This window comes from Cucumis sativus, chromosome 2 (assembly GCF_000004075.3).
Source record: "Cucumis sativus cultivar 9930 chromosome 2, Cucumber_9930_V3, whole genome shotgun sequence".
Taxonomy (NCBI): Eukaryota; Viridiplantae; Streptophyta; class Magnoliopsida; order Cucurbitales; family Cucurbitaceae; genus Cucumis; species Cucumis sativus.
The window spans coordinates 1,610,383-1,629,880 of NC_026656.2; the positions used below are offsets into that span (position 1 = coordinate 1,610,383).

A 19,498-nucleotide genomic window follows, 5' to 3' on the forward strand; every position below is an offset into this window, starting at 1 on the left:
TTATTAATATATCATTCTCTAATTTCTTTCAAATCTGGAGATGAGAGTGTGGTAACAACTCTAGTTGAGATTTGAAATCAGATTTAACCTAGCAAATTTGATAGAGAGATAAATTTTGAAACTTGAAATTACAAAATGAATAAGATGAATACAAACAATGAAAAAAACAAATTTAATGGGATACGTTTGCGATAAAATTATAAACTCATAGACGGCTTAGATTTTTTCTCTTTTTTTTTTCTTCTTTCTCTATCTCTCTCTCCCTCTCTCTCTCCTCCATTGCAGCCACGCTTAACCATAGTCAACGCTGACGGACGGCGACGGCCAGTCTCCTTTGGCATTCCCGGAAAAACCCTAAATACTCATTTCTTTAATTTCCATTCTTCGACCTTTATTTCCTTCAATTTCCTCCGATCTACCAAACCCTTGAGGCAACCGGATTCATTCCCTCCAATCGCTGTTTGTTATTTCAGAATTATGTCTTCGGAAATTGAGGTCGTCGATGAGGTTCAATCCCGGGATCAACAGCCTTCCCAGAATGCTTCTGCTTCCACTGCCAATGGCGATGCGGATGAGAGTTTGAGGAATGATGTATACACGGCTGCGGCTTATGGGGATTTGGAGAAGCTTCAGAGATTGGTCGAGTGCGAGGGTTGCTCCGTTTCTGAGCCTGATGGCCTTGGTTACTATGCTCTTCAGTGGGCTGCTCTTAATAATCGTACTGCCGCTGCTCGGTATATAATTGAGGTTTGTTTTTCCAATCTGGGTGTTTCTTTATGTGGGTCGTTTGGGAAAATTTGGTTTCCTTTCTTTCTGTATTCAGCCCATGGGATTTCTTTTTTGACCGATTTTGGTTTTTTGCTTTATTTGCCATTGGATTTTGAACAGCTTTGTTCCTATTAATTATCCGATGGGATTTTTGTCATGGGGGATTGGCGTGCTCTTTCACTGCCTTTGTTTTGTTTGAGTGAGTTTATGAATGGTAGTTTCTCGATCGATTTTTCTTGGGGGGAAGTATTGTTTTTCAGTTGTTGAGAAAACAAGCCAAAGAAATGAAAGAATTGAACGCTAACGCTTCGAGTTTTTCTTTCTGGTTGATGGTTAAGTGAGCTTTAGTTTTCTAATCTGTATCTCCCCTCCAAAACAAACGTATTTGCATGGGGTGAAGCAATCGGTGGAGGCTTTAAATGATGTCTGTATGTTCAGAAAGAAGGAACGAGATTTAAAACATTGTTTTGTCATTTGTATTTGCTGTTTAGTAAATTTGGTATTGCATCATTTCCAGCATGGAGGTGATGTAAATGCCGCAGATCATACTGGGCAAACGGCCTTACATTGGAGTGCTGTTCGTGGAGCCATTCAGGTGGCCGAGGTTTTACTCCAAGAGGGAGCTGTAGTCAATGCTGCTGATATGTATGGCTATCAGGTCGTGTTTATTTCCTTTCCTGCAATGTAACTGTTAACTTATTTAGTGTTCCTATTCATGAATTTCTATGGCATAGAAAGAAACAATCAACAATTTTTTTTTTAACATAAAGGGTTGGTGTGGTCTCAATGTTGAATAAGGCATTAGTTACTACGTGGATAGAAGTTTGGGTTTGTCCTTGAACTGCCCGCAAAATCGTGTGAGAAATAAGTCGACCTGGATATAAGAATCTTAGTGTTATGGAACATTTCTATTGTCAGTCTTTTCCTCCAGATGTCTTGATATTGCGGTGGATTGGTGGTATATGAGAGAATATAGGTTATACTTCTTCGTTGAGTGATTTGGGGTTTAGATGTTTGTGTTTCATGGTTTATTTGGTTGCCTGATACTAATTTCTATTCAGAAACTTATTTTCTAACCATTATGTAGGTCGCACTTATTTTCTTTCTAGAATATCAACTTTCTAGCTAATGTTTGAGGCATTCTTTTCCAATCAAAAAACTGTTCAAAATTAAACTGATATTCAGTCAGTACAACAAATAACATAAAGGGTTGGTGTGGTCTCAATGTTGAATAAGGCATTTAGTTGCCATCTGGTGATCAGCATACTGATTGCAACTATATGGACTTAATTGCAGACAACCCATGTTGCAGCTCAATACGGTCAAACAGCTTTTCTCTATCATATTGTTTCAAAATGGAATGCGGATCCCGATGTTCCTGACAATGATGGGAGAAGTCCTTTACACTGGTAGTAGTTTTTGACAATACTTCAAATTGTTAAAATGGTACTGGTATTAACTGTTATCCACATTTGTGGACACATGATGCTTATTGATGTGGTTTTTTTTCTTAGTATTGTGCCATTATCATTAGATCTTACGATTTGGTTTTATGTCTCTCATCCTATTTATTTAGTTGCTGTAATTTTGTGAGCAATCCCTATTTTGATGTGGTCCCAAAAAATTTGCCCCATTTTACACAGTTGCTTCTATTTTCTAACCCAAATCTATGAGTGCCGTTCTTTCATTAAAATAAATAAACGAGTGTTGTCCTGAAAAAGTCTTTTGATATGTTTTCTTAAGAAATTCTTTTTAACAATTATAAGTCTTCTTTGTTGATTCTTTTAGGGCTGCATACAAAGGTTTTGCTGATTGTATACGACTTCTTTTGTTTTTGGATGCATATCGGGGACGCCAAGACAAAGAAGGTAATTTTTGGAAGGCTTAAAAAGTTTATTTAAGAAAAAAAACCATCCCTTCTAGTTTAAAGATAATGTGAAAGCACCCCTTTCTTAGAACTGCTTTCAAGCTCATGGTTTCTTCTTCTTTCAGGCTGCACTCCTCTCCATTGGGCAGCTATTAGGGGTAATTTAGAGGCATGTACAGTGTTAGTGCAAGCTGGAAAGAAAGAGGATTTGGTGGTGACTGATAATACTGGCCTTACACCAGCACAACTTGCTTCCGACAAGAACCACAGACAAGTTGCCTTTTTTCTTGTATGTTGAAACCAAATCAGTTTATTTGATTTTTTTTTTACTCTTGAATTATTTTTCTTTCTTGTTTTGAAATTTGCAAATTATTATACATATGTTTTTGTTTTTCATGCGAAGACTACATTTTTTAAAATTTTATTTACTTGATAATATTTCTTTGCTCTGTCATTTGTTGGGGGCATGCTTATGCATATAAATGATAGTGAATTTAAAGACCTCTGGTTTATTTTCTTTTACTCTTCTTATATCTGCCATTTCATTTATTCTTCAGGTTATTCTTTTTTCACATAAATATCTCTCTAATTGTCACATGTTATTGTGCTTGTATTACATCCGATCCAAAACGGTTGAATGTAGTATACGATGTGTTTGTTCGGAGACAGCTATAAATTTTTTATTTTGTGTGTTCTTGGGAAATGTCGGAGAATTCCAAGGCTGGCATGAATTTTATTTTGTAATGAAAATTTCTAAAGCTTGAAGATTAAGAGGAGGAGCACTTGATTTATCTTTACCGTTATGTTAACCCTTTGGGGGTGTTTGGGGAATTGAGTTGTGTCATGTAGTATGAAATTAATATGTTGGAGTTGGGAAGCTTGTGTTGGTGTAGAGTTGTGCGATAGGTGGAGTTCTTTGCTAAATGTGCAAAATAGAAAAAAGAGGGGAAAATATAGTACGTCGATAAATGTACAAACTTCAATAATGTTTAATATTGAGTTGCTTAACACTAACTTTTCAAGTTGGTGGGGCAAACACCCCCCTTCGGAGCATTTGAAATGGAAGAAAGTGAAATGATTTGATGCGTGGTTTGGAGTGGTTTATCTTCGCTTCCCCTTTAGTTTTTGACAAAGTAGTCGTAGGGCCCGTTTGGATTGACTAAAGAAAAAAGTGTTTTTAAGAAACACATTTTTATTTTTGAGTGGTTGCTAAATACTCCAATTTTTTCTAAAATGACATTTGTTAAATTAAACATTTGAAAATGTATTCCAAACACACTGGCAATATATCTTTGGCTCAGTGATTATTTCCTTATTTAGTTGGTGTATATATATATATTTTCTATTTTCTTCTATTTCTGTAGGATTCCTTGTCTTCCCTTTTCAGTGAACATTTTTGTTCCATTTTTATTTCTAAAAATGAACTTTCTTGTTTGATGAAACTTTGTTACTTATATGAAAGGAACCGACAATTTTCTGCTTTGGGACTTTTCAGGGAAATGCTAGAAGGCTGCTTGACAAACGTTGTGATGGAAATACCCGCCTTGGAAAATTTTCAAAACTAGGACTTGCCCCTGTTCTTTGGTGTTTAATCTTTCTGTTGCTCGTGACATATATTCATTCTGTCATTTTAGGTATTTCCATATGCTTTATGTGAGAGTTACACGTTTGTACACTTCTTTGTTTTTTTAATTACTTAATCGCATTTATTTTACATTTTTTCCGCAGCATCAAATCTGCCAAAGTTACCATCTGGCTTAGGACTTCTTGCATGGATGGGTGTTTTTTTAGCAACTACAGGTCTGCTTATGTTTTATAGATGTAGCAGGTATGGAAACATTCCTTAAGATAGCCCATTCCTTTAGTTGTTGAATATTTATAGATTATAACTATAGGGTTTATTAATTTGCTAATAACAACGTGTCATTCTTTTTATTAATTTGCAGCAAAGATCCAGGTTTCATTAGAATGGACGTGCACGACTCTGAGAATATGAAAGATGACGTGCGTTTATTTATTTTTCTCTAAGCCTCTATCTAAAGTAATTATTGAGAGGAACAATCGTGTACTTTCATCGTTTTTCAACATTAGTTCTGTAGAATTGAAAGATTTCCTGTTCTATTGTTACAATTGGGCAACCTTCTCTCTTTACCTTTATCTTTATGCCTAAGGTGAAAGCTTAACTTGTTCATATCTATCTATTAGGAACCTTTGTTGAAGATTGAGGTCAACAATCCCGCTTTGCTGGCTGGGAATTGGTCTCAGCTCTGTGCTACTTGCAAGGTGCGTTCTGCTTCTGATATTTCAGATTGTGTTTTGGATTTTTCTTCTCTAATTTCTTTTAGAACTTTTAAATTCTTTGAACACAATTTTAACTTGATTTGATATCATGCTTAGATTGTCAGACCTCTTCGTGCAAAGCACTGTTCAACTTGTAATCGATGTGTTGAACAATTCGATCATCACTGCCCTTGGGTATCCAATTGTATTGGCAAGGTATGATCTCATTTGTGATGGACATTTTCATGTTAGCCTTCGTGTCAGTAGTGAAGAAAAAAGAAGCTATCATTAACCTAAAGAAATAGTGGACAGAGTAACTCAACTATGAATTAGCCAAAGGAGTTTACAAGCCTCCAATGGACTTGATAGTTTTGGTGTACAGCTGTGCCATAGATAAAAATATAAATAGCTAAACTGCGGCCTTTACAGTGGAAGTAATAAACTATAGTAATAAGCATTTCTTTTACTCTCATTATCAACTATCAATTATATGGTGGTGACTCAACATGTGACTACGATTATTCTTAAAATTTCAGAAATAAGATTCATTTCAAAATTAATGTAAATAATTAATAACAGGAGGGTGAGTCTCATTAAAAAGACAAAAAAAAAAGAAAAAGAAAAAGGAGGGTGAGCGCTTCCCTAGTTTCCCGTTTGGGTGCTATGCTAGTTATTAATCCCCCAACCTGACAAAACCTGAGACAGCTAAAAAAAGAAGAGTATAAGATACCTTCAGAAAGGAAGAAAAATGTTTCATAGTAAATGAAAGAAAATTCTATAGGGTGCTCTTATCCAGATCTAAAAACTCGTTAGTTCTTTCTTCTTCTTCATCAAACCTCTTGTGCCTAAACTTTATTGTAGAGTTGAATCAGAATGTACTTATTCTGGAATTTAATACCAATCCCCGGCCTACAATAGCTCTTGTGCAAGAAATAGTCAGTAAAAGTTGTTTCAAATACTCACTAAATTGTATTGGGGAAACATTGTTAATTGGTCCTTTTGTTTGTATTAAAGGCTGCTGTATGCGTTTTTGTTGTATATTTGCTTTGATAGCTTTCATTGTCTGAGTTTTAACGAGGACAATCAAATTTGATTGACACAGAAAAACAAATGGGATTTCTTTATATTTCTCATTTTGGAAGTTTCAGCAATGTTGATCACTGGAGCAGTTACCATTACAAGTATGTTTTTAAATGACTCTAACATTGAAGGATTTCTTTGATTTGTTTGGTGGAATCTCAAATGTCTTATTCTCTGACAATTAACCACCACTTCAGGAGTTATAACTGATCCATCATCTCCGTCGTCTTTTGGAGCTTGGATTAATCACATCGGAAACCATCATGTTGGTGCTATATCCTTTCTCATTGTTGATTTCTTCCTCTTCTTTGGTGTGGCAGTCTTAACAATTGTCCAAGCATCTCAGGTACTTCCTGTCTATGTATTTTTTTTATTTTTGTAAATTTGGTGTGTTTATTATGTGCTTTGATTCCATTTTGGTTCTTACCCTCCAAATTTTGCCTTGATGTCACCAGATATCTCGTAATATTACTACAAACGAAATGGCAAATGCTATGCGGTATAGTTATCTGCGTGGCCCTGGAGGTCGGTTTAGGAATCCTTATGATCATGGGATCAGGAAAAATTGTTCAGATTTTCTGATAAAGGGATACAACGAAGATATAGAGTATAATGAAAGCTCGTCACATTCAGAAGAGATGGAAGCAATGTCTTCACCAATGAATTCAGTCTTGCAAAATGGGGACTCTCATTCTCACCACGCCAATGGAAACAACCACATAGCAATAAATATGAATTCTAAGAATACAACTAGCCATCACGGCCATTCTCATTCTTCAAATTGTAGTCACAGTAACCATGGGAAAGCTAAAAACGATGCTGTCCCATTGGGCTTAGGTCTTGGCCTTGGGCGTTTATCAACTCGCTCAGTAGCAGCCTCATGATGCTTGTTATTGTTTAAGTGATCACGAAGTTAGTGTTCTGTATCATGTCTATATACTCTAACATTAGATTCAAATATCCAATTATGATTTGTGCGCTCCATTCCTTGCGAAATCTCTGAGACTTTATATAGAGTGCTTGATGTTGTGTATGCGCTGTTCTTTATACAGGCCTAGGCACACATGGTTTGTAAAAGAATGGAAGGCAATGTGGAACTTCTTTGAAGATCATGGAATTAGCTGCTTTTGTATATGAAGTGAACATAATTTCCGGGAGACTTCCATTCTGGTAATTCAGATTCCAAGCTATATTGTAGACGCTCTTCCATATGTAGGCACAACCTTTGGAAGTGCAGATCTATTATTTGTTTGATAGGAACCTCCATTGGCATTTTGAGAATATCTTGGTCAATTGATTTTATTTTAGATATGATGTAATGATTTTGTGTGTATAATACAAAAAAACATGGCCTTACTTGGCCATATCTTCTCTTTGTGAAGTAAGGGGGCTAACAACTGCCTAATTGTTAGAAGGAAATTTGTATTTCATTTGTTATGGAAGAATCATCCATTTCAATTCCTATTTTTTCTCCCAAGGCAAACATAACTCAACATAGATATCTTAATCATCAAGAGGTATTTCTCGTAAATATTTTTTCTCCTTAAAGTTATCTAAATATTATGTTTTAATAATAATAATACAAGTCTAAATAGATTGGAACGATAGTAGAAAAAAATTTGATTGTAGGTAGTCTTCATAAAAAGGAAAAGAAAGCCTCCATTGTGACAAGATATTGAAAGTATTTGAATTATAGTAGTAAGTCAATTACTCGGCATGTGATTCAAATTTCTTACCCTTATTCTCTTGATTCTACGCAAAGGAGAAAAACAAGAGAAAAAAAATAGTAGCCAGGGAAGAAGACGAGTTCCTCCAAGAATATGCTAAAAAGGAAAAAAAAACAACTTATCAACTATCAATGGACTCCATATTTCCATCAAAGTAAGCTTAAACATTACTATCTCCTATTCTTCTTGAAAGTGTTGCGTTGAGTTATCGAGTTGTATAATTTTTTTAAAATATTTTTTAAGTTTCAAAAACATTATAACATGATATTAATGAATTCCCACGACTAAAAACATCTACAACATTAATATAATAATACTTAATAAAATGTTAACTAAAAACATCTACAACATTAATATTATAATACTTAAAACATCTAGTATTATTAAAAAAAGTGTACCAAGCATGATACTATAAAACTAAATATATATAATAACATTAATTCAAGTTGAGTTGAATTGAGTTTTTCAAATCTCAATCCCAGACACAACCCAACTAAAAAAAAACCTAATACAACCCAACTCAAATTTTAAAATAACCTAATCCAACCCTTATAATATGTGTTGGATAGTCTATGTTATTCGAGTTGTCGGATAATTCGTCTTAAACCTTGTTGTCAAGGATAGTTTTGTCTCTAAACAATACCTCTGATACTTACAGGAAGCTAACCAGATTCAGAATTCAAAAGCAATATTATTTACACCATAAAAACCCTGTTAGTATTACTTAGGCATTCTCAGAATTCATCATTGAGTCCAACAAACCCAAATACTCTGTTATGGCTTCTCCTTCTTTTGTTACATCCATGTCGTAATCCGATACGGCAGTAGCGCCGTTGAGTTCTCTAGCAAGTTCATCTTCCATCTCCAAGTCTCGGTCTTCTTCACCGATAGAAGGCCCTCCCTCATCATCCAAGGTGTCCAACATTTCTTGGTTTTCTGCAATGTTTGAAAGGGAGGAACTTGCACCCTCAGAAGTCAAGGCTGCATTGACCGAGTCAGGTTGCCCATCGACCGTACTGTTTGTCCCAGGATCTGATAGTATAATTACTGCTTGCTCTAAGGAGCCACCAGCCTCAAAAGCTGCCTCGGCTGCACACAGTAAGGATTTTATAGCGTTACTAGTTTGATCAAAGTTTCTTCATATTTAATAACATAAGATCAACAAGTTTGTTGTTGTACTTAGATACATGAGTCCTATAAAGGGTTTCTGGATTTATAATAATCACCCTATAATGGTTTCGATCATAAATAGGTACCTCTTGTTTTATCAAAACCCATGCAAACCAGCTTATCAACTGCATCATCTGCTCTTTTACGTTGTCGTTTCCTTTTCCTTGACTCGACAGCATTCTGCAGAATTGCGAATGGCACGAATTTAGCAAGGTAAAAGTTTTAACGAAAAAACCAACTCACACTGGATAAAAATCAAAATCCAAGACACCTGTATAACAGAGTTAGACTCTGGGCTTATCAAATCATCCAATGCTTTCTGTATGTCATTCTCATTTCTTCTCAGGGCTTCGGCAGCTAATTCCTTCTCATACCTAGAAAACCAGGCTAGTCTTAGCTTGAAAAATGACTACAACAATTCTCAAACCGTGCTCATATATTGCAACTTAATTGATAAAAGTGGTCACAAATCACGAAGCTGTGGCTTGCCAAACAATTTAATCGAAGAGCTCATCAACACAAAACATAAAATGAGACAATTTGAAAGGTGATTAGCTGAAAGCATTATTAAACTTCCAAAGTGAGTTGTAAAACATATCAATGAATATCAAGAGTACTGAAGTTTTCCAGGTTAGGTTCCCACCCAGAAAAGCCTGATACTTGTCACATATCATGGATACTGGATAGACCAAGATTTGCATTATTCTAAAATATACTTGCTTGAGACAACCTTGCCCACTCCCTTAGAAGACAGTTGAGTTTAGTCTGAACTCAGTCCACTTTCAACTCCTAAAAGACTTCTAAGAAAGTTCGATCGAGATCTCATTATAGGTACCAAATGACAGGTTAAGAAGCCTATAAGATTAAATTATAGTCCAAATTTGATCATCAGGATCCATATTACACTATGTTTCTGATGCAACCATTCATGAAAAGTCTTGATGAGAAGTAATTCCACAACAATTTCACATTAGTTGCCACATAAAAAAACAAAGTTATCATTCATTGATATGTTTTTCTTTTGACATTTTGGAAGAAAAGAACATTGGTTTAGTCTACTTACCCAATAGATGCCAGTTTTTCCAATATCTGAAGATTGACAGCTTTCTTGGAGGGCGTCATTCCATATAGTTTTTGCTCCCTGATAATTTTATTCAGGTTATCAATATTATAGACAGCTCATAAACTACTGGGAGAAGATAAAAGTTAGTTTTGCTCAGAACACATACATGATTTCTTCCTGGCGTCGAACATCCTCTTCCCGTTTTCTCTCTCTCCTTGTTCTTTCCTCAAAAAGAAAATCAACAGCCTTACATACATCTTGATAGCACATGCGCAGTGCTCTCTTTGCTTCTTTTTCTTTAAATCCCATATCCATAACATGTGATAATGCTTTGTCTGACACTTGTAACTGAAATTTCAAGGCAGAATGTATTAAGTTGTAAAAATACAAAGAGACCATCTCTAAAGCTCAACATGGAACTCTAGCTATTGTTACAACTGCAGTGACATTTTATCAAAGCAAATTGCTCAACATATAGTAGGCCTGATATCTCCGCTAGTACACCATTCAATTCTATAACATACTCAAGCTTGATCCTCCCAATTCTGTAAAATGATAGGCTAACCTGAAAATATTTTGCTCGTGCTGAGTTGATTGCTTCCCGAGACTTATCAAACCTACAGCTGTGATATGCAGCCACCCCCTCCAGCAGCTCCAGTCTCAAATGTCTAACATTATGATAAAACGTAATTAGCTTGTTTCTGAAAACCATCCCTCAAACTGTTGGGAATAACATGCAGTGGACTTACAAGGCAAGCTCAGGATGGCAACCAGCTTGAAGGATTCGAACGCGGGAAGAGTCCTTCCCATGGGCACGTTCGATTCCTTCTCTAGCCTTTGCAAGGCGTAATCCGGCATCTGAGAGCCACTTGATGTCTTTTAGCATGAAATAGCACCAAACCATGTCTATTTGAAGTATTGAGACGTTGTCAACAAACTGATAGAGAAGAAGGCTCATTCTTAGTCAGCAAGCTATACAGATATTCTGAGTTAAAGAAAATTAAAAACCACATCAATTTTATTTATTTATTTATTTTTTAAAAAAGAACTACATTGATACAACCGTGATGGAAACACCACCATCGGTCACATACAGAAGATAAGGAAAATCATTAAATTTTTTGTATTTTCATGTAGTCTCAATCCAAGGCCTCAAATCATATCACAATCATAACACAAACCTTAATAATATTTAAAAGATCTGATACTACCTTCAGTTGCAATGTTATAAATGAATAGTTTATAGTTTGAGAAACTTATATTTCTCTTTCTTTTACATGTATAAATAACTTCAGCAATGAGTCTTGGTGGTGGTTGGGAGGAACTAATGATAAAGGAGGAGTCATTCACCTCAATAAGTTTTGGATTGCATAGAGTAAAAGCCTCCTACAAGAACATAATCCACATTGATTAGTATTCTTTCATAGTAAATAAAAGTATGCTGATATCAGTATCTGGCACAACGACTTGAAATAATCAAACCATAAATAGTGCTTTCTTTTACCATCAATTTAAAGGTAAAGAAAGCAAAAGTAGAATTGAACAGTCATGTATTTATTTGGAACCATTGGCTAATAAAGATCATCAAAGCACAGCACTTCAAACTCAGTTGTCACCCACATAGAGCAGATCAACCATACTGGAGTGATATATTTATTTTATCCTTTACTTTTGAGGAAGGTGTTTATCGTCCTCAATAATGGTTTAATCTTCAAGTTTATCTAAAATCATTTCGATCTTGTCTATTTCTTTAAAGGGGGAAAACAGCTAAAATTTAGAAGCTAATATTGAAGACTGATTAACATAATTAACCAAGCTCAGACCTCTCCCATGACGAGTACTTCTAATGCATCTTTGTAGTTTCCTTTTCTTATCAGCTGCTTTGCGTTTGCATGAAGCATAAGACCCATCATGATTGCCCTGTTGAATGTACAACAAATATATTTATAACATTAGACATGAGTAAACATGAATTCACATGTTGAGAATGATTTATTACTTACTTTTGGTCAGTTTCAGACCCAAAATTAACTTTCTGGCCACTTTGATCCTCCAGTTCCATATTGAAATCTTCAACTGGGAGAAAACCATTAGCATGCCTCTCAGCAAGAGCAGTGGCAGCTGCCCTGTAAGTTCAGAAGATGCCAGAAAATCAGGTAGATACTAAACGACGTAAAACAAACATTCAACATCGACATCAACAATACAAAAGAAATGTCTTTAAAATCTTCAGAACTACTACTCATGACCCTCCCGTGGGGAAAAACACTCTCCAAAAGTTGACTGTCATTTGCTTCATTATGCCACATTGCATCTTACAAATAAATTTTGCTTTTCATTCCTGAACTAGATGCTTTGCTTCCACAATCAACTGCTAAAGCCTCATCATATCACCATAGAAGAACTTAAGCATCTTTCCAAAACCATCTTTCATTTTGGTTTTAAAATCCTATTTCCACTATTACTTCAAGAAAAAAACTTGACAGTGAAAACCAAGCCCATTTAACCCCAAAAACTCCAAATAATTTTTTTTCCATTTCTACATGGAATCATCAGTCTACATAACCAAGCTTCCCAAAATAGCAAAATCTATTGAAACACAAGCAAACAAAGCAAACCCAGTTGAAACACATGAACACAGCAATGACAATGCACATAATTCTAACAAACATCGTTATAAGAGAAGATACAAACATAACTACAGAAATAAAAGGTCAAAGAATCACTTGACTCGAGCAAGCCTGGAAGAGCGTTCTTCCTCAGCCATCAATTCATTCTTGAGTGCCTTCCCCTCTTCAGCAGCAACCCGTCTCGCAAGAATCCTAGAGTTGTTCTTAAGACCCAAATGAACCAGCTTCTCGCTTCCATCACCATCTTTCAAGATTCTGCCACCAGAAATTAAATTGATAGACTCTACACCACAGTTCGATCGTCTTGCAATTTCTTCCCTCAACATGACAACAGTCCAATTATCGAGTTCTACATCCAACACACCAGTCCATGGACCTGAAATCTTGAGTTTGGCCATGAAAACTGAACCAAAATAGAAATTGGGACTGTAAAAAGGGAGGGTGGGAAAGTCACTGAGTGGTCTTTTGATCCTTCAGATGAGAGAAGATGGAGAAAATCGAGGTGGGTATGATTGGAATTAATGAAAGGAGGCTTTAAAAGGTACGATGAGGTTTCCTTGTTGGTCAAGTCTTGGAATTTCGGGACAATTTGGATCAAATTTCTCCGCTTTCAAGTTTGTTTACGCGAGTTTTCGTGTTCGGCTTGGGCCTTGAGCATTAGCCTATCCACCTTTTAAAGATCAGAATTTTATCTTTGATTTAGTTCTACATTTGTTCAATCTTACTTCCCATAAATTTTGTTTTATTGCTCATTTGATTTTTTTTTTTTAATTATGAGTAACATTCCTAACATAATTGCTTGAAAATGTTCAAATATATTCATATCTTCTAATTGATTGCATAATAGTTATTTTATTAACTTTAAAGTAAAATATTCTATTGACATCTCAAGAATTTAAAAAAAAAATGTCCAGCCTTCCTAAATTGTGTTTAAGAAAATAAAAATTAATAGAAAGTTTATTTATGGGTTAAATATTCCCTAAAAGAATAAGAAAATTAATAGCTAAGTCTTTGGTCTTTTACAATTTATATCCTAGCAATCAAGAATTTAGTAAAAACACACTTTTCATTTTTGTTTTGAAGACTAGTACATTCTTTTAAATAACATATGAAAATATATGAAAAATGTTAAAATCTTCGTCTAATATCTAATGTATGCTGACATGGTGAAAAATTCAAAATAATTGATAAATGGAAAATTTTAATGTTCTAAAAAAATCTCTTTAGTTTATTTTTGTTAAGAATGAAGGAGAAAAGAAATCTATTTTATGAGTTTTAAAAGTCCTTAGTTGTGTAAATTTCCTATAACACTTCCTACAAAGGGACAACACCTCAACAAAGTAAGTTGAACAAGTTCAATTTATTATGGTATCGTTTGAATAATCCTCCCGAGAGTTTCTTGGCTCCTTCTCAATTTGACCATTGCTATCCTACCAAAACCTTCTAAGTCCAATTTACTACCAAACTCATCTTTATTATTTATATTTTCTACTAAAATTGATAGCTATATATATATATATTTTATTAATTTTCGTAAATATATCGAAATATTTAAGATCAAAGTCTACTAAACTATGGTTTCTAAATATAAAGTAGGGTTATCAAATCTAAAACTATAGTTTTTCAAATAAAAACATAAATCCAAGAATTGGAGTTTTTTCCATTTTTGAAATGGTTGGGGTAAATATTTTGGTTGTATTTTTTAAATAAAGAGAATTGTTTTTTCTAATAATTTAGAAAAAAAAAAAAAAACTTATTTTTGTTCACAAAGACAATGATGGCATTCACAGTGTGTGCTCCCCTACCCTGTTCGCCATGGCCACCAGAGGACTCGCCGGGGACAAGAGAACCACCAGAAGTTCCGCCATGAACGCTGCCGCCGCCGCCATTACCAGAAGCAAGGCCAAGAAACTCGATCAAGAGAACCATCTTAACCATCAACTGATAACCCTCATCGAAACCACCATTTCTTCTGCTCACTCCTTTCTCTCTCTCAACGATCTTCACCTTCTTCCCTCTCAAACCCTCGCCCTTGAATCCCTACTTTGTTCCACTTCATCTTCTCTTCACGCTCTTTCTCCTCGTCTCCCAAAACTTTCCCTACCTCCGCCACTACCTCCACCGCGCCAATGCTGGTTCCAGCGCTTCCTATCCGCGACATCGGACGTCGATTGCGATCCGAGATGGAATCTCTCTTTCCGTATGTCGAAATCCTCTTTCTCCCTCCTCCTTCGTCTCCTTTCTCCGATTCAAAGCTCCCCATCCTCTTCAGTTCCTCCCGATTGTGCTTTAGCTGCTGCGCTTTTCCGATTGGCGCATGGCGCGAGCTACAAGGCGGTTGGGAGACGGTTTGGGATCGATTCTGCTGATGCTTGTCGGTCGTTTTATGCTGTTTGTAAAGCTATTAATGAGAAATTGGGGCATTTGCTTGAGTTACGGTCTGACATTGATCGGATTGTTGTGGGATTTGGGTGGATTTCGCTTCCGAATTGTTGTGGGGTTTTAGGTCTAAGAAGATTTGGGTTTGAAGGTGAGCTGAAAAATGGATCGCTTCTGGTTCAAGCATTAGTCGATGCTGAAGGGAGGTTTCTGGATGTCTCTGCTGGTTGGCCGAGCTCCATGAAACCTGCAACAATCTTGCGGCAGAGCAAACTATATGCAGAAATTGAGAAATCTAGTGAATTACTGAAGGGTCCTGTTTATAATCTCGACAATGAAAAACCCATTCCCCAATACTTGATCGGTGATTCTTGCTTCCCCCTTTTGCCATGGCTTTTGACACCATATATGGAACTGAATGAAGAAGATAGTTCTGGCTTTTGTGGGAGAGCATTCAATTCCACACATGGCCGTGCAATGGCGTTGGTTAACACAGCATTTTGCAGACTCCGAGCTCGGTGGAAGCTCTTGTCAAAACCATGGAAGGAAGGATGTAGAGATTTTTTCCCATTTATTATATTGACTGGATGTCTGCTGCAGAATTTCCTGATTAAATGCAGTGAGAAACTAGATGAAGAGCAAGATCAAGAAGAAGGAGCAAGTTGCTCAAGTGAGGAGCAAAAGTTTCCTCTTTTCGATGGTGAGATAGGAGATGGTAGAGGAAAGGATATCAGAGATGCCCTTGCCTTGCACTTGAGTAGCCTGAACTACAGAAGATGATTGCTTTGAACACCTTGGTAATTTTAATCTTTCATCAGCTGTATATATTCCTCTCTGATCCTTTAGAACATTTTGTTAAAACTGCAGATTGTAAGCCCTAATTCTCTAGAAGTAGATCTTTTTTTTTTTTTGTCAGCCATTAGTTTCCTAGTGATTTGATTCTTATTGTTAGAGAAGGGATGTTTACACTTATCGAACATGAAAGTGACTTGAAATCATTCACTCACTATGTAAATTTAAAAGATCTAGTTCATGATTTGGGTCCCTCTGAATGCAATGATTTTGACATATAAATATTCTATCAATTGAGTAGGAACTGCCTTTTGAATCAAGTCATCTTAATAAATTAATCTGAATCCCATTTTTGGAATTGTTCTAGTATAACTCGAACATGAATTTCAGTTGAAGTGAAATAACTATGGATGGTCATGCTTATAGAAAAAGCTCAAAAGAAGTAAAGGGCTTTCAGAATGGAAGGATGGACTTGGTCCTCGCCAAGTCCTAATTTTGAATCTGTTGCATGACCAAAAGTGCTTTTTGAAAATCCCAACATTATTTGCAACATTATTTAAAGATGAAACGGTCCATTACTGTCTCTTCTTTAGAGTCATTATTATTATTATTTCTTAAAAAAAAGTGTCTTTTAAACTGTGTTCAAAAACACCTTTTCCTTCAACACCGCATTTGGCTTTTCTGCAAATATCACAGTTGATTGAACTTCTTCTATTTTGTATGTGCTTAAAACCTGAGGCCATGGATTCATAGCCATGCTGAACTCAGAACATTTACCAACGTGCTATTACACTGATAAGGACGTATTCTAAACCTGATCTTAGTCATAAGGCCGAGAAAGATGGATCTACATGTTAATTCGTGGGTTGCTTTTGCCAGTTCTTGTATGAAGCTCTCACATTGTTTGCCAAACTAAAGAGCACCCAAACTGGAGACTCTTCATATACCTTCTCATCTCTCAACCATTTTGCATCTCTTCTTTGCTTCTCTATTTGAACAAGGTTCTTGAGTGGGACCCTTTCACAGGAATGAGACTTAGAATATTTATGCAGATTTGAAGTAGCTTTTAGGAGAGAGAAGGAATTTAAAAATGAGTCCCCTTCAAAATAAAGATACTTTTAGATGTTCCAAGAAATAGGAAAAAACAAAACTCCTATACTTTTAGGAAAAGCTTTACTCTCTCTCTTCAGCATTGCCAAGATATGCGAACTGAAAAGTGTTATAGTTTTGTTTTGCACAGAAAGGCTCAGCCACAGGTTAAACTTTGAGTAAATAAATTGCATCTCTCCTCAAATTTCATTTTTACAGTATTATGAAACTTCAGAATCAGGCAGTCTAAAAGGAAAATGTGGAGAGCTCACAACCCAGCTTTATCCTAAATTATTCAGCTAATACAATATCTGGAAGACTCTATACGAACAGCACAAAGGATTCGTTTCAACCATTCGACAAAACCAAGCACAAAATCTTCACTGGATACAAACCAAAGTGGGGAAATTTACCAAAACCATTGAACTCAATGGTACAAAATTCAATTTAACTCTTCTTCAAACCTTGATCATTTTCCAAAGATTGATTTGATCCACCATATTCCTTTAGTATCTTTGGGGCCTTCATCTCCTTCTGGTGGAGGATCAGTATGTGTTGTCCTACGAAGCTTGCTCACATCATAACCCTGTTCCTTAGCTTTCTCCACCAATTGATTATATATCTCCTCATCCAAATGATTCTGCCTGCACAATATCTGTCAAAAGAAACACCATGAAATCACAATTCAGAATCTCCCACTTATCATAACTCAACACCCCTTTGGTTGTTTAAAGGTTCAAATCTCCCACCCACAACATCAAACCTGTAACAGTTCACAAGCATCCAAAAACTCCTCGAAAGAAAATCAATGTCATACCCATAGAAAATCAATTGCTAACTAAACGGGAATTGACATCACTTTTCTGATCTCACCAATCACCCAGTAGTAAAACGAACTGCCAAAGAAGAAAATCAATGTCATACCCATAGATAGTTTCTGCTAGGCTGGCCAATCAAAGCATGATGATAATCATGATCAAGATACAAAACCCAGTAATCACCAACAACAGGAATAATAGGCATGAATGGAGGAACATAGAATTTAACTTTAAGCTTGGCTTCATCACTGTCAGGATTAGCTTTAACAGCAGTGCCTTCAATGAAACCCCTCTTACCATCAACCCATGTCTCATTTAGAACATTCACCGTCCTTTCATCTCTCAGGGTGTAGGTCGCTCTGGTATTAGCTCCATTTTTCGGCTGAAACCTAGAAGGAAATGAGGCTATTTCATACCACCGACCCATATACCTCTTAAGGTCAACATCCTTCATAACATCCATCTCTGTCTTCACCATTGTTGTATGATGAGCTTCTGAGACGATTGATCTCAGAGGGAGTCGGTGGTGATTTGATTTGAAAATTTTGGGTTTATTGAAGAAGAATATGTGGATTTGGGAAAAGGGGAGACGTGGAGAGATATTATGGTTGTGGGGAAGAGGGTTTTCTGTGGTCTAGAAATCAGCAGAGGCCTAGTTGAGAGAAATTTTGCTTTTCTTTTCTTGCTTGCCAAACAAGGTAAGTGGGGGAGTTGGGCCATGGGGGGGGGGGCATCAATTCTATACTTAATGAGAGAGATAATTGACTAAAAACAGTATTTCTATCTCTTTTGGGGATTAAATTGTGAATTTAGTATAAACTTTACTTATGGGTTTAAGTTGGTTGGTTTTCAGTATTTATGATTTTATGTATCTAATTTTAGTTTCTATATTTTTAATAATTTTTAATTTAATTTATAATGATATTTATTGAACAATGAATGAAGATTGCCAAAATCAAATGAGTTTAGTGTAATTAGTCACCTAGCATGAAATTATTTTATTTTGAGTTTAAACTATTTACTTCATATACTTAATTTATATACCATTTAACTTTCTAATAAAATGCAATTCTTTTCTAAAACAATTTAAAGTTTCAAATCTGTTCAAATAAGTTTGACTCAAATTTTAGAGACGAAGGAAAAAGTAAAAATCAAACGAAATTTGGACTGCTTCGAATTTTCTAATCTTTGTATTAATATTTTCTCGTTTAACTGTAATAAAATATTTGATATTAAATAATGTTTTCAGTTTGAAGTACATGATTTCCTATAATAATTATCGTAATATAAAGTTGATATTCAATATCAATAATGTGTCTAATTTAATTATGGGGTGAATTACAACACTTTAGTATAAACTTTTGAATACACTAAGAAGCATTCAAGAGATAGAACATTGTAACCTGCTTTTTTTCAAATTGGAAAAATGCTATATTTACTTTGACTTATATATATATTCATCTAAAAATACTCAATTATCATAGCACGATGTCAATTTTGGGATCGTTAACTTAAGGAGTTTGTTACGGTGTTTTGATAAATAATGCTAAGTTATTTGTAAATGGATAGCGAAGTTCAAAATAATTTATAAATATAATAAAATTTAGATCGTAGTTATGTGAGTCTACTCGTTAAATTTACATTAAATTGTTGTGATTAACGGTAATAATTAAGTAAATCAACTATTAAATTTTGCCATAAAATAATAAGAAAAAATTATAATATTAAAATAAATTATAGTTAATATACAAATAAAATAAAATACACAAAAATTAAGAAAGTTAAGAAGAAAATTCGAAAATTATTATAAGTAATTATCATTGAATTAGATTAAT

The 19,498-nt window shown here is 35.2% G+C and overlaps 4 protein-coding genes across 5 annotated transcripts; 2 read left to right on the plus strand and 2 right to left on the minus strand.

The window, feature by feature from the left end:
- The first annotated feature begins 212 nt into the window (after positions 1 to 212).
- Positions 213 to 7,459, plus strand: LOC101213182 (protein S-acyltransferase 24). Of its 2 annotated transcripts, XM_011650414.2 has the most exons (14): positions 213 to 747; positions 1,286 to 1,426; positions 2,065 to 2,177; positions 2,557 to 2,636; positions 2,761 to 2,924; positions 4,131 to 4,269; positions 4,364 to 4,463; positions 4,582 to 4,639; positions 4,841 to 4,918; positions 5,033 to 5,131; positions 6,018 to 6,096; positions 6,193 to 6,341; positions 6,451 to 6,907; positions 7,048 to 7,459. In XM_011650414.2, the coding sequence occupies exons 1-13, from the start codon at positions 478 to 480 to the stop codon at positions 6,877 to 6,879; spliced, it is 1,899 nt and encodes a 632-aa protein (XP_011648716.1). In that variant the 5' UTR covers positions 213 to 477; the 3' UTR covers positions 6,880 to 6,907; positions 7,048 to 7,459. The 2 variants fall into 2 exon arrangements, with proteins under 2 accessions (XP_011648716.1, XP_004139278.1); XM_004139230.3 differs by lacking the exon at positions 7,048 to 7,459 and having other exon boundaries at positions 6,451 to 6,991.
- Positions 7,460 to 8,126: 667 nt separating this feature from the next.
- Positions 8,127 to 13,352, minus strand: LOC101213427 (NEDD8 ultimate buster 1). Its single transcript, XM_004139231.3, has 11 exons — positions 12,682 to 13,352; positions 11,959 to 12,081; positions 11,779 to 11,875; positions 11,306 to 11,341; positions 10,705 to 10,892; positions 10,521 to 10,623; positions 10,122 to 10,303; positions 9,956 to 10,033; positions 9,164 to 9,266; positions 8,979 to 9,072; positions 8,127 to 8,811 (listed from the first exon to the last, which is right to left on the minus strand). The coding sequence occupies exons 1-11, from the start codon at positions 12,981 to 12,983 to the stop codon at positions 8,447 to 8,449; spliced, it is 1,671 nt and encodes a 556-aa protein (XP_004139279.1). The 5' UTR covers positions 12,984 to 13,352; the 3' UTR covers positions 8,127 to 8,446.
- Positions 13,353 to 14,277: 925 nt separating this feature from the next.
- On the plus strand, positions 14,278 to 16,032 carry LOC101203962 (protein ALP1-like). The gene has a single exon (XM_004139355.3). The coding sequence runs from the start codon at positions 14,401 to 14,403 to the stop codon at positions 15,742 to 15,744; it is 1,344 nt and encodes a 447-aa protein (XP_004139403.1). The 5' UTR covers positions 14,278 to 14,400; the 3' UTR covers positions 15,745 to 16,032.
- A 970-nt stretch (positions 16,033 to 17,002) lies between these two features.
- LOC101214871 (temperature-induced lipocalin-1) lies at positions 17,003 to 18,303 on the minus strand. The gene is made up of 2 exons (XM_004139237.3): positions 17,770 to 18,303; positions 17,003 to 17,500 (listed from the first exon to the last, which is right to left on the minus strand). Exons 1-2 carry the CDS (start codon positions 18,139 to 18,141, stop codon positions 17,315 to 17,317), a joined length of 558 nt encoding a protein of 185 aa, XP_004139285.1. The 5' UTR covers positions 18,142 to 18,303; the 3' UTR covers positions 17,003 to 17,314.
- Positions 18,304 to 19,498: the final 1,195 nt, after the last annotated feature.